The sequence below is a fragment of the Plectropomus leopardus genome, chromosome 4 (assembly GCF_026936395.1).
Source record: "Plectropomus leopardus strain MGB_pleo_1.0 chromosome 4, ASM2693639v1, whole genome shotgun sequence".
Lineage (NCBI taxonomy): Eukaryota > Metazoa > Chordata > Actinopteri > Perciformes > Serranidae > Plectropomus > Plectropomus leopardus.
The window spans coordinates 35,240,189-35,253,721 of NC_142179.1; the positions used below are offsets into that span (position 1 = coordinate 35,240,189).

General features: G+C 37.6%; 1 protein-coding gene and 1 pseudogene across 1 annotated transcript in view; one reads left to right on the forward strand and one right to left on the reverse strand.

The window, feature by feature from the left end:
• The first annotated feature begins 309 nt into the window (after positions 1-309).
• Positions 310-4,974, forward strand: LOC121964747 (alpha-(1,3)-fucosyltransferase 7 pseudogene; annotated as a pseudogene).
• Positions 4,975-9,866: 4,892 nt separating this feature from the next.
• Positions 9,867-13,533, reverse strand: part of npdc1b (neural proliferation, differentiation and control, 1b) — a 35,125-nt gene continuing 31,458 nt past the window's right edge. The window contains exon 9 of the mRNA XM_042488977.2: positions 9,867-12,585. Coding sequence (XP_042344911.2) covers positions 12,514-12,585 — 72 coding nt within the window. The 3' untranslated portion in view covers positions 9,867-12,513. The remainder of the gene's footprint in view (positions 12,586-13,533) is intronic.

A 13,533-nucleotide genomic window follows, 5' to 3' on the forward strand; every position in this document is an offset into this window, starting at 1 on the left:
AATGATTACTTTATTTTTCATCAGTTGTAACATCTTTGATCTTTCAGGCCCATTTTTACAAAAGTAGCCAACTGACAAATGTCTAATTTGATGTCAAACATAATATATAATTAAAATTAATTAAAAATAAAAAATTGGGGAATTAAAACTGTTTTTTGCAGAAGATGTTTTTGTTGTTTACACCCTATCCTCTGCACTTCTTTCACTGATATGAAAGCGGAATAATATCTCTGATCTACCCTTCCTTCCTTTCGAAGAGTTCCACTCCAGTGATCAGTGCCCTTTTGACCTGGAAAACGCCCGGCAGCCATGACAACACCAGGAGCCTTCTTTCTCCTCCTCCTCATCTCCATCTTGTCTATGCTTTATTATACCTTTTTGGACCAGAAGCTCCTTCTGCAGAAACACCCTACAAAACCTCAAAATCCTGCTGTGGCACTGGCCGTTCGGCCGCTCTTACAAGCTCGACGGAGACAAATGCCTCGAGATGTTCAACAACAGCCGCTGTTTTCTCACTGGCAACGCCTCTGCTTTCTCCTCTGCTGACGTGGTTGTCTTCCACCACCAGGAGCTGAGCAGAAATCTGTCCCAGCTGCCTTTGCACCTGGATCGCCCGGCCTCCCAGCACTGGGTGTGGCTGTCCATGGAGCCACCTGCTAACAATGCGAAACTCCCGCAGCTCAGCGGCCTCTTCAACTGGACAATGAGCTACAGACGTGATGCAGACATATCCATACCTTATGGAAAGACAATTCTTGGAGGTGATGAGCTTGAATTCAAGACTGCTCCAAATCGCTCCTGCCTTGTCAGCTGGGTGGTCAGCAAATACCACCAAGCCTCACCAGGCTCGCGCTGCTGTTTACCAAAATCTTAAGAAGCATATCCCGATAGAGGTGTACGGCAAATGGAACAGGAAGAAGCTGACGGACAGGATGCTGCTACCTACGATTGCAAAGTGTATTTTTTACCTGTCTTTTGAGAACTCTGTGGCAAAAGATTACATCACAGAGAAGCTGTGGAGGAACGCTTTCCAAGCTGGGGCCATACCGGTGGTTCTCGGCCCCAGCAGGGCGACCTACGAAGCTTTGGCTCCTCCTGGTTCCTTTATCCATGTGGCCGATTTTACGAGCGAAGCAGATCTGGCTGCTCATCTGAAGCATGTGGCTGCAGACAGGCGGGCCTATGAGAAGTACTTCCAGTGGCGCCGCAGTCACAAAATAAAAACCTACACTGACTGGAGAGAGAGGCTGTGTCAGATCTGTGTTCGGTACCCCAGTTTACCAGCCAACAGAGTCTATCAGGACCTTGAGAGCTGGGTTAACACCTAAGATTTTATCTCTTCAGGCCTCTAAGGTGTTTTTTTTTTATTGGGATTGCTGATGCCGCTGGCTTACCACATGCAAATATGAAACATCGTAAAGTTACAATTGAAGTAGGATCATACATGTCTGTCAGCCGTGCAGTTTTGGAAAAAAGAGAGGAACTGCATACCACAGATTCAAATCTCAAGGGGGTTGGTCGGGTTTGCTGTGTGTTCTGTAAAAAAGCGGAAGTGGGAACCTGTGTGTACCCATAGATAAACATTTTCCATTTGTTTAAACTGAAGAGAAAAGCTTGCTCTTACTGCAAGCCACTGAGTACGGTAAACAATACGTGATATTTTAGATTTCATTACTCACCTGAAATACGTCGATTTGATTGTTGGTCTGCTCGGGGCCTTGATGTACTTCATACTGAAGTACTTGAATCATGTATTCGATGGTGAAGGTGGTTAAGTTTAGTCAACTGAGCAAAACTTTTGTTGGAAAGAGATAAAAATATTAACAATAACCTTATTTGTAGAGCATTTTTCCCAAAGAACTTAGACAATGGGCATGAGTGACCAGCCTGTTCCTCTTCTCAAGTTGCCAAATGCCACCACTTTTTCATTGATTTATGCCACCAACGCAACCTAAAGCCACCTTTTGTAGCAGCATGATACACTGTTGGGCCATATCAGTTTGTTACTTGGCCAGACGGAACCTTTCACAGTCATATGACACACCACCAGTAGCCCAAAGCCACCTTTTGTGGTTGTATGATATACTGCTGGGCAGCATAAGTTTGTAACTCCTAAAATCTTTCATGGCGGTATGATATGCTGCCGGGTGGTGTCAGTTTGTAATGTGGCTGGACAGCATCTGTCGTGAACATATGATATGCCCCCTGCATGACGTCAGGTTGAAATGCTGCCGATAACAATGCAATGTAAGGTACATAATAAGGAGCTGGCAAGTTCTATAGGGTTAGTGGGAGGAGAGGTGGATGTATCCAACAAATCCCGGACTCTCACACGCAAGTCCTGTTTTCACTTCCCATATGAATGTAAAGCCAAACCATGATGCTTTTTTCTAAACCTAACCACGTGCTTCTGTTGACGTCCCAGTGTTGGTTGCAGCATCAACAGCCAATGCAAGTGGATACCTAGAGCGTAATATGTAGACGTGTAAGTCCACTAGCAAAGCAGCCATATGTGACAACTTGGAATGACAATGGGTTCAAGAGACAGTAATCAAAGTATAGAGTCAAAATGTAAAAAAAAAAAAAAAGAGCCCTCATATGGGCTCAGCAGGTCTTAAATTGGTGATATGTCTCTATGCTTGTATGCGATTATTTCTGTCTTTGGTGCCAAAACCTTTTTTAAAGTGCTGTATAAATTAAGTAAATGTGAACCTTGAAACCTGAGATATATCTTGGAACTAATCCATGTAATACTTTTTACAACACATTCTCACTTCCACCTCAGTGAATGCAGATGTTTGGTCAGTGGGCTGCATGTCACACTATAAAACTCTTTGTGCCCCTCTAGCATCACTTTTTGATGCTCAGGGACAGCACTCTTTTCACGCATTGTCTTTTCAACATTGACCTCAGTCTTCACAGGAAATGTTCAGTTACTGCTTTTCAATTTTTTTGTGTGTTTTAAAAGGGTTAGTTCAGATTCAGCCCAATCTCACAATGCCACAAACAAGCTACCAATCATGGCAGTGATAGACCACCAGCTCTGTGTTCAGCGAGGTAAAATTTGAGCAGTGCTTCCCAATCAGCGGATCTAGGGACCCCCTGAGGTCCTTGTGGGAGTTCCAGATGGTTCCCAGAAAATTGTGGAATAGTTTAAGTATTTAATTTACTATAGCAGTGAGCCCAATGTGAGTAAGAGTTATAAGAGAGAATATTTTGATTGTAGGTTTTATTTTCTCCACAGTTATCTCTTCAAATTTAGTTGACAACTACAGAATTCTGGTCTAAATAATATAATAACAACAAAAATCTTTTCAGAGGGAGCTACCTGAAGCAATCTGTAACCAAATAAGGGTCAGTGACCTTGTTTGTACCAATTTAGGGGTTCTTGACTTTGAAAAAGGCTGAGAACCACTGGCATGGATAAGTTTTATTATTACTTCAGTTCCCCATCACCAAAATATGTCTGCTGGGGAAGTACTGAGCATAGCACTGGATAAATGAGACTTGGAAGCAATTGTTTTGTAGAGATTATTATTATTGCACCATGCAATCACATTTTTTAGTTGCTTGGGATGTTTGAAAACTCATAAAACCTTTTATCCAAATTCAACAAATAATATTCGTAATTTGGTGGTGCAGTTGGTCTCGGATGTGGCACATCGGCTCTATAGTGCCCCCCTGTTACGTTTAGCCTTTGAGCTAATTTATACTCAAAAACTCACGCAACTTGGTATATACGAGTTGTGAAGACTACAATAATGTATAACAATTGGGTTTTTTGCCTGTTTAACCTGTGCCATTGTGACCCCAATGCATGGAAAGCCTCAGTTGGGACAAACATGCTATTCACAACATTGACATTCATGTTCCTCTCATTATTTTAGACATATTTCTCCTTGGGTTTCATTTGCTCGGCAAAGACGGAAGTCGGACATTCTAAATTTTGTATGTTTTCCATGTGTTTAATGCAAACTTTTCCTATATTATAGATATTACAGATATTTTACATACCTCACCATCTTCTCTGAAGGCCTTCAAACAAGGAGCTTATCAGAACATGCAACGCTCTAATAAAGGGTGCCGCATATGACATTTTTATTACTCTGAAACCTGCAATTTGACATGCATGCTCATCTCATGCAACTGATGTTTGAAGATGTGAAAGTAGGAAGGGTTTGAACTTCTTTCTCAGACTCTTTTTCTTCCTTCACACATCTTCACGTGTTATTTGAACAATGGAGAGCAAGAATATGTGTGGTTTCCAGGCATGACTCAACATGTGTGTTCTTATCGCCATATTTGCATGACTCATCATGTTAAGACTGCACAGACAAGCAAAAGACATAAACACTGTTCTTCATATGCCATTTATCTAGATTAAAATGTTGACAATTTGACACAAATTTAATTTATTTTGGTTCTTCAAATCTGGATTTGTTTATATCGTTCTTAAAAGCAAACTTAAGACCTACCTTTACTGTCTGGCTTTTAACTGAATTTTATTTTCTTAGTCTGTTTTATTGATTTAGATATTATCTTATTCTATTTTAGTTGTAGAATTATTGTTTGCCATGTTACTATCTATTTTACTGATTTATCTTTTAGTGTTTTGTCTAATTTGATCATATTTTACAGTTTTATCTGTTAGTGTTTTAGATTCTTATTTTAGCATATTTTACTAAGTTATCTTTTATTGTTTAATTTTTTTGTTTGTTTTCATTTTATTTACTTAACATTTTAACATTACCTCCTTCCTCATTAGGAATTCAGATAGTATTCCCTCAGTTTATTGGTATCTGTTTTTTGTTGTTGTTTTTTTACTGAGTCCTTTTTTAGGACAAATTTTCTAACCTTGAGCATAGATTGTTGGGGGGGTCGAGTATTCTTTTTTTGTATGTAAGGCACTTTATGTTACATTATTTTTGTATTAAATGTGCTACACAAATAAAGTTTGATTGATTGACTGATTGATGACTGATTTTCTGGGAATTTTGTCTGAGCAACAAGTCCTTAAAGACGCGATGTGTTGGTTTTAGGGGATTATTCAGCAGAAATTGAATATCATTTCATAATTTGCCATAGTGAAAAGTATAGATACAATGAAGAAAAGTAGTCTGGTAAGACCATCCTGATGATGTGAGCTCAACATTCTGTTTCTCTATATCAGTCTGGACTCTATGCCACCCCAAACACTTTCAGTGAGCTAGTATATACCGTATATATACTGTATATATATAAATACCATTTTTATGTGACGTGCACCTCATTGATAATCATCTCCATGGGCAGGTTTCCATCCCAGATTTGTGCAAAACTTAAGCAATACTTTTTCAGTGTCGATAAAACACAGTTGCAAGATTACTGTGTTTTCACTGAGTGATGTTATGCGGCTTCTCTGGCTATAACATTCCAAGAAGCATGGTGATGGATGTTCAAAACATTAGCAGTTTTATTTCTAGCACCTCTGCATCATGCCTGAGGGAGCCAGTTCCTACCGACAAGCACATAGCCATAGCATCCTGTGAGCTATAAAAGCAAAAAAAGTGTTTCCACTGCAGTTTTACGAAATATGGCTTTTTTGAATCACCTGAAATACCAACTCATGCAAGTGCAAAAACTTTTTTGCAATAAATGGGAGTTTTTTTCAAAATTGACATATTTCTTTTAGCCTTATTTTATATAAGCAATTTCAATTTGTGCAATCTGAGGGTTAATGGAAACCTGCCTCATGAAACATGTCGGGCTTTGCAGAGTCAAAACATGCCACGTTGACTTGTGTTTCCATCACAATTTTTAAGCTCACACTTAGTTGCACCTGAAATGGATAACTGAGTTCATTGTTTGTTACTCGCAGTATCTAAAACTATGTTAATGTATAACCTGTCATGTATGGTGTAAAGGTAAGTATTTATCATGAAAATATAATTATGATTATTACAACAGAATCTAATAATTAGCATGTTCTTGTCAAAAAAAACATAATTACATCAGAATTTTTTTTTTTCATTTATGATTTAAGAAAGTGATTCATTTCCATCAGCTGAATCTGTCATCTAAGTTAAAGGTCATAGGTTTCGTTCCTGTAAAACCTGTTCATGATGTGACACCGCTGTGGGTGTGGTGAGAAAGAGAAAAGCAGAAGGAGAAAAAGGAACATTTCCAGCCACAGTATGATTCTGCTGTGATACTTGTTACTGAGTCGACATAAAGTTTGTGCAGGTGTTTGGAAAAGTCAAAGCAGCTTTGGTGTATGATGTTATATTAGTACGGAGTTACATCCACAGTGTTATTTTAGGATGCCTTTTAACATAACAATAATACTATAATAATAGTTTTTTATTATATCATTTTTACTGTCTGTTCTTCTGTTGTGTTGTTATGCATTTTTCCACTGATTGCAGATTTGTTTGCAATTTAATCCTTTTCATCCTTTTACTGATTTTATTGCAATTTTGTGACTTTTGATAGCTAGTTGATTGTTTTTGTTGAATTTGTTGCTAATGTATGGAGTCATGACTTGGAAAAAAGGCCTTTTCCTCCTCTTTCCCCTTCAACCTGGAACGCGCTACAGCAGAATCTGAGGCTGGTCTGAAGGACACTGAAAAAAGCATCTTTGGAAACTTCTTCCTGTATTTAGAATTTTTAATCTCCTTCCATTTGACATTTTCACCAAACGTTTCTGTACTGATAAATCTGTCTGTTACTAATTCTTGTTATACTGCATGTTGTCTGAAACAGGTCTCTTTTTAGAATTAGACCTCGTGTCTCAAAGACTTTACCTGTATAAATAAAAGTTGAATATATATATATATATATATATAAATTCACGAGGATACCTGAAAACTCAATATCCTCTCAGTCTGTGGCAGAAGTATACCAATTATTTATTTGAATAATCTTATTAATACTACTTTGAAAAACCTCAAGTCCATCAAAATTGTATTTTTTTTTTTAACTGTATTTGGATTTTGCATATTTATATGACGTTCCAAAAATGTTCTCACACTGCCATAAATACAATTACTGAGGAAAAAAAATATTTTTTTTGTAAAACCAAGGACATATAACCGTAGGATCCTTAAATGTATCTGTGACCCTGGTATATAAGTGAACTCTGTCATTCAAAACTAAGTAGAAAGTACTATTTGGAAATTGTATTAAGCATCAAATGCAGAGGTGCTTCCCGAGTTATATAATATATTACATTGTATTATTGAATTACTGAGAAAAGAATTCAACATTTTGGGAAATACACTTATTTTCTTTTTTTCCAACAGTTTAATAAACTTTTATTGAGCTGTAAACAAGCTCAATCTCCAAAGAGATGTTATGCAGCACTTTAAAAAGGTCAGATTTATTTTACGAGGCTTTGTTGGCAAACGTGAGACTTAGCAACTCTTTATTGATTATGTAATGAGCAATGCAGTAATATCCTCCCAAAAAAACACCACCAACAACAAAACCCCTGATATAATAAACTACAAAATTATTGCAAAAATGAGGAGAGAAGTTCAATTTCTGACTATTTTCACACCTTCCCACATCTGATGCATGAAGTAAGAGTAAGTGTCAAAGTAACAAAAAATGTCATAATCTGCATTTCTTATTCCAGTGTTGTATGCTCTGATAAGCTCATTGTTTGAAGCACACTAAGGCCTTTAGAGAAGATAGTTAGGTATATGAAATAACTTTGTTTACCACTGGAGGTTAATTTTTGTTTTTACTTCAAAATGCAGCTGCTCAGCTTTAAGTGGAACACAAAATAGAGATTTTGAAAGAAATCAAACCAATTTGCTCTGGTTTCAAATGGTTACACAAAACACAGACAATGTAATATTATGTGTGTAATATGATCCCACTGAAAGTGTCACATTGGCTGTTCTCCAAAACTTTCCCTTTCACTTTACACAATGCTCTTTATTAGGGCCATCTGACCCCTATCAGCCTGTGTCCAGTATCCAGAACAACATATATATACAGTTATAATGCACGACACTGAAAGGCATCAGTCTGTTTGATTAATACATTTGGAATTTTTTTTTTACATTTTGCAAGATTTTGTAGAAGTAAAACTAACCTGTAGCTGTGTTGTTTCACTGTAGGATTGCAAGTCAGCTGTTTGGCCGTTCATAAAGAGGACGCTGCAGCACAGCATTACCATGTTGTGCCAGCAGATGGACCTTTTCACCACTGTCTCCAGTCCAACAAGCGCTTAGTGGACTATTGAATTGTCCAACCTTTATAAAGCACATTTGAAGGGTCTTGTTAACCTTTTCAAATTTCAAATTGGCTGGATTTCTTTCAAAAACATGGGAAAAAGGCAATGAGCAACTTAACATGAAATGGCCCAAAAAAATAACACAAAAATATTAAAAACTATTAACTAAAACAAGCAAAAATAAATTTAGTTTAAAATAATTTATTTAGTTATTTTTTCTGTAACATCATTTTGAATATATACTTATATCAATTATAGTTTTACAGACATTTTCCCTAGCTTTTTTAGCCATATCTAACTATCCCACCCCAACCCACCTAAAGGCTTACAAAGCACTGCATTCATTTATAAGTGAAAAAGGGGTTACCAAATGTTAAAAAAAAAAAAAAAGCCAAAAACATTAGTCTTACAGCTACAGTTTGTAACATTGTAACAAAAACAAAAGTCATATTTGCTAAAACTGTCACTATATTCACAGAAGTATGAAACTAATAGTCTGTATAAAAAACTCATGCTTCTCCTCTCACTCCTTCTACTTCTACATAGCATTTGCTAAAATCCATCATAGAGGAGGGGAGTCTCTAACACAGCTGGCAGTCATGTCAGTCGCTGCTGATGAACTGCAGTCAAACTATCATGATCAAATATGATCAAAGATTGCATAACTGCATGACTTCTTTCTCACTTCAAATGTTTTGAGAAACATATTTTAATGCACCATATAGCAGTAAGGACAAACACAACCCTGCCACTGGATACTATTACTCTCTATGAACTCTTGTCTAGAAGCTGACATAGCTGAACATATATATTATCTGAGAGTGAGCTGCCAGGCTAAAGTCAAGGATGGCCTACCTGCTGCCTCACTGTCTTGGCCCAGAACCGTCAGCCATCACCGTTCAGCTCACTCTCCCTGATCCAACGCTGTTTCGTTCAAGGACTCTGTTGGCACTTCATTTGTAGATTTTAGGCACATGGACGACAGCTGTAAACGTAACTTCGTGGGGAAAAGAGGGAATTCCCCCATCTGTCCTCCTCACAGCACTCAGAAAACATCTCTTCTCAACTGGGGCTCCACACCTGGACTGAATCTTCTCTCTTAATGACCTCTACCCGCCCTCTTTCAGACTCACACAGGCTCCGCTTTCCAGGTAAACCCAACCCACCGAGTCTGACAGCCATGCAGGACAGCCGAAATATTACAATGAGCTGTGGCACTATCTGTGAAATGAGAAAGTTGGTTCTTACAGTGAATGGTGGTTGCTTTTGGGTGAATTAAAATATGACAAACATAATATGATTGACCGTGCTTTGTGTAAAAATGTCTGTCTTTTTGTACATTATTATTATGTATTTATTTATTTTTTAATTCTTTTTATTGTAAGTATTTTAAATTGTATTATTATTATTATTATCATCATCATCATTATTAAATTAACATTATTTAATTATTTTCATCTATTTATTTTTATTATTATTATCATGTCATAAAAGTCCTATGTCAGGGAATGTTTCTTTTATGTGAAAATGGAAAATAAAAAGTTTTTAAAAAACAATGACACACATATTTCCAAGGCTTTTTTTAAAAAAAATTGTGTTTGGTTGTTATTTTCTTTAAGGGAAAAAATATTCACAAGACACCATGTTTGACTTCAGATTATATAAATATTTATTTCTTTCATTTCAGCTCTGGTATATCCACATGCATGCTAAACATGGTGATATAGAGGTTCTCCTGTAGTGTGTACAACTCATCATATGTAGTCTGAAAACAGTCTGTATCAAAGATAGCTAGCCTAAATGGTTACTTGTTCAAGATTTTCCTTCACAAGACACACGTCCCTCCAACCAGAAACTATCCTTGCTTTTGTTCCACAAGCTCAGTAGGTTTGAATAAAACAGTCTTTACGACACAGTTAAAGATCTCCGGTGTTAATACTCCCTGGTATGTGCTGTAGATATTTCTTTACATGTAGGTGTGTGTGTGTGTGTGTGTACAGGTTTAACACGCTCGTCCGCTATGGGAGAGCTGAGAGGCTGAGAGAGAGAGAGAGGACGCAGGCCGAAGAGAGAGCAGCTTTCCTGAGAGACGACAGCGAGAGAGAGAGGCCACAGTTCCATCCAGGGTTCCTGCACTGTTTCCCTGCCAAACGCCCGTCACCGGAGCTCAGCAATCATCCTGGACGTTTAATGCAACCTATGATCTATGCAGTGGGGCAATACGACCATCTACAAAATACAGAGAGGCAGCTGTGCACATCCAGTCCTGAAAAGTGTTTAGACCAGCTGAGGAGAGCAGCTTCAGTAAAGGTGAAAGCAGAGAATATCCACAACTCTGAAATCCAGCTTTTCTGCTACAAGTTACGCTCATTCAGCCACAACAGGCCTCAAGAATTGGTATCAGGAAGGTTAAACTTTTGAAAACTTAGCACATTTCTTTCAAAAACATGAGGAGAAGGCAACAAGCTACTTAACCCTTTGAGACCAGAGCAAATTAGGCTTGATTTCATTCTGCACAATATATGTTTGTGGAGATATTTTTGAGCTTTGGACGTAGCCTTCAGTCTTTATGCTAAGCTAAGCTAAGCTAAGCTAATCACCTTCGGGCTTGAAAAGTTAGTGGATTTTTCCTCCCTTAATCTTTTTTTTTTTTCTATTTATTCACAGACAATGTTGTGGCAATAAAATATGTTCCCTTTCCTTGAAATATATCAAAATATATGTTAACATTGTCTATGTATCAATTTTTGTGATTTCTATGAAACAGATTTGTTTTAACGCAATGATCTAAAAAATTAGCCAGAAATTACAGGAAAAAATAAGTTACAGGAAAATATCCTGAAAATTAGCAAAAAAGAAAAGTAAAAAAACAACCGAAAATTAGAAATTTATCAATATTTAAATATATAATTATTAATAAATATGCAGTTCTCTTTACATTTTCCTAATTTTTTCAAAATGTATTTTTCACAATTTTTTTTTGTATTTTTCTATCTCTCTTTTAGGACATTTTTCATCTTACTTTTACTTATTTCTTTTGGGGTCATTTTTGCCAAGATGCACCTAGCTTCTTTTCCATATTTTTGAAAGAAATCAAACCAATTTGTTCAGCTTTTAAAGGTTTAAATGCTTGTGAAAGGCGTCTGAATGCTGCACCAGAAAACAGATGTCGATCCAGATTTCAAAGGGTTAATAAACATTCAGGAGCTATGTTACAGTGTGCGGATACTCTCAGCTTTCCCCTTGATCTACAAAACTATTACATCAATTCAGTTAAGAACTTGACTGCACAATAACAAATGGAACGGGTCAAACGTGTGTTCACGTCTTTCCTTTCCTGTCCTCTCCACACGTGTAGGAACCCTGTAAATATAGTCAACGATAAGGAAACAAACAACAGTTCAAGATTGGACACGGCACTCAGCAACCTAAAGGAACATGTGCACGGACACACTGAGTGAGAGGTAAGATCTCTTCCCTGTACACGTTAGCAGCTATTTACACGTCACAGAACCATGGGGACAAGCCATGTCAGTGAGACAGCATCTATAATATATATCTATATATACAAGATGGGCTCGCTCTGTTTCAGAGGTCTACGTAAAGAAGTTTCAAATTCCTTTGAAATCATTGTGTATCAGCAAGTTTGCACAAGAAACTTGGCGGAACTTGTAAATGCATATCGACTGTCAGGTTTCGAAACACAGCGCCATCAATTCATGCATAGAAGAACTAGACTGAGAACACAATGGCTACATAACATACTGAGAAAGAGCACAGGGTGGTCATGAAATATTAAAATCACATTTTTAAAAAAAGAAAAATGCTGAAGTAAAACCAAAGCCTGCAGGGAGAGTTATGGATATTCATAGAGATCTATCAATCAATAAACTGATAGAAATACTTAGTTGTAGCTGTTCGGCACTCTTTTCAATTAACGCAGGATATTATTTCTATATATGTGTCTGCTACCTGTCGAGAGAAACTCTTTTTTTTAAACAAAAATAGAAAAATAATAGTGATGACACTAAAAAAAGAAAATAAAAAGGAAATGTCTGTAGAATGGGAGGCATTGGTCCCAGATTCAGTCCTACTTCACACTAGAAACCAGCACTGTGACGTCCTTTGAAAAGTCCATAAACACCTCACTCCTCCTCCTCTTCATCCTCCACCTTACACTTGCTATCATGTCCTTTCAAAGGGTTGGACTGAGCGCAGCAGTGTGTGTAAACTCAACTTTTTGTACACTCAAACGCTGCATTCGGAGGTGTGAAGCATCTTAAAGTCCGAGTTCACTTGTGGAACCTTTGGAGGTAAAGGGTGGAGTCGTCAAACAGCGGGTTCTTCACCTCCATTTCCCCTGTCTGAGAACGGACAGAGACAGAGCGACACGGTTCGTCATCAGAGGTGAAACGTTCTTGCTGCTGTGGTTTTGATTATGTTCAAGCTTTGTTTGCACACAGGAATGAGATTTAATGGATCTGTTGTTCATGTTCAGCGGAAAGATTCATGCTGTAGAGCACAGATGCTCAACTTGCTTTGCTTGGGGGGCCAGAATTCCAGGGCCAGTCCCAGCTGCAACATTCATGTTTCTGGGATTCTGTGACATTTCTCTGATTTTAGGTAATTTCTCAGATTTTAAGGCGAATTATAGGATTTTATGACATTTCTGGGATTTTGGGACATTTCTCAGATTTTCGGTGATTTCTCTGATTTTATGACCTTCCTCGGATGTAGGTCATTTTTGGGACTTTAAGGCATTTTGTAGGATTACATGAATTTCTGGGATTTTAGGACATATCTCCAGATTTTAGGTAATTTAGGGCTTCTTAGATGTTAGGAAATGTGGGGGATTTCCTGCTGGAAGAAACAAGTCTGGCTGGGTCTTGTTGCCTAACTCTGTTGAGACTTGGGATGAATGTTGCTCTAGAATCTGGCCAAATAAACAGACCTGATTCCAGCTGCGGAATCTGCCGTCACTGAGCAAAAGACATTCTGGCCCGGCATCGGCCCAGACTGCTAGCTAGAAGAAATTAGTGGCCAATTTTAGTTGCCTTATGTGGCTGAGACCAAATAAAACTGGTCTGATTCTAGCAGCAGAAATTGCCATCACTGGGAACATTGCTGTTTATTATTTTTTATTTTTTTTTCATTTCTAAAATGAAAAAAAAAGGTCAAAAGACACTAAAATGCCCAGGAGAGCTGAGGGAAACTGCAGAGTTTGTGATTATATCTGTCACTATGAGCAACACATTTCACATTAGTCATTTGAGCCCTATATATAATACAAAAACATATAATTAATTTAACCC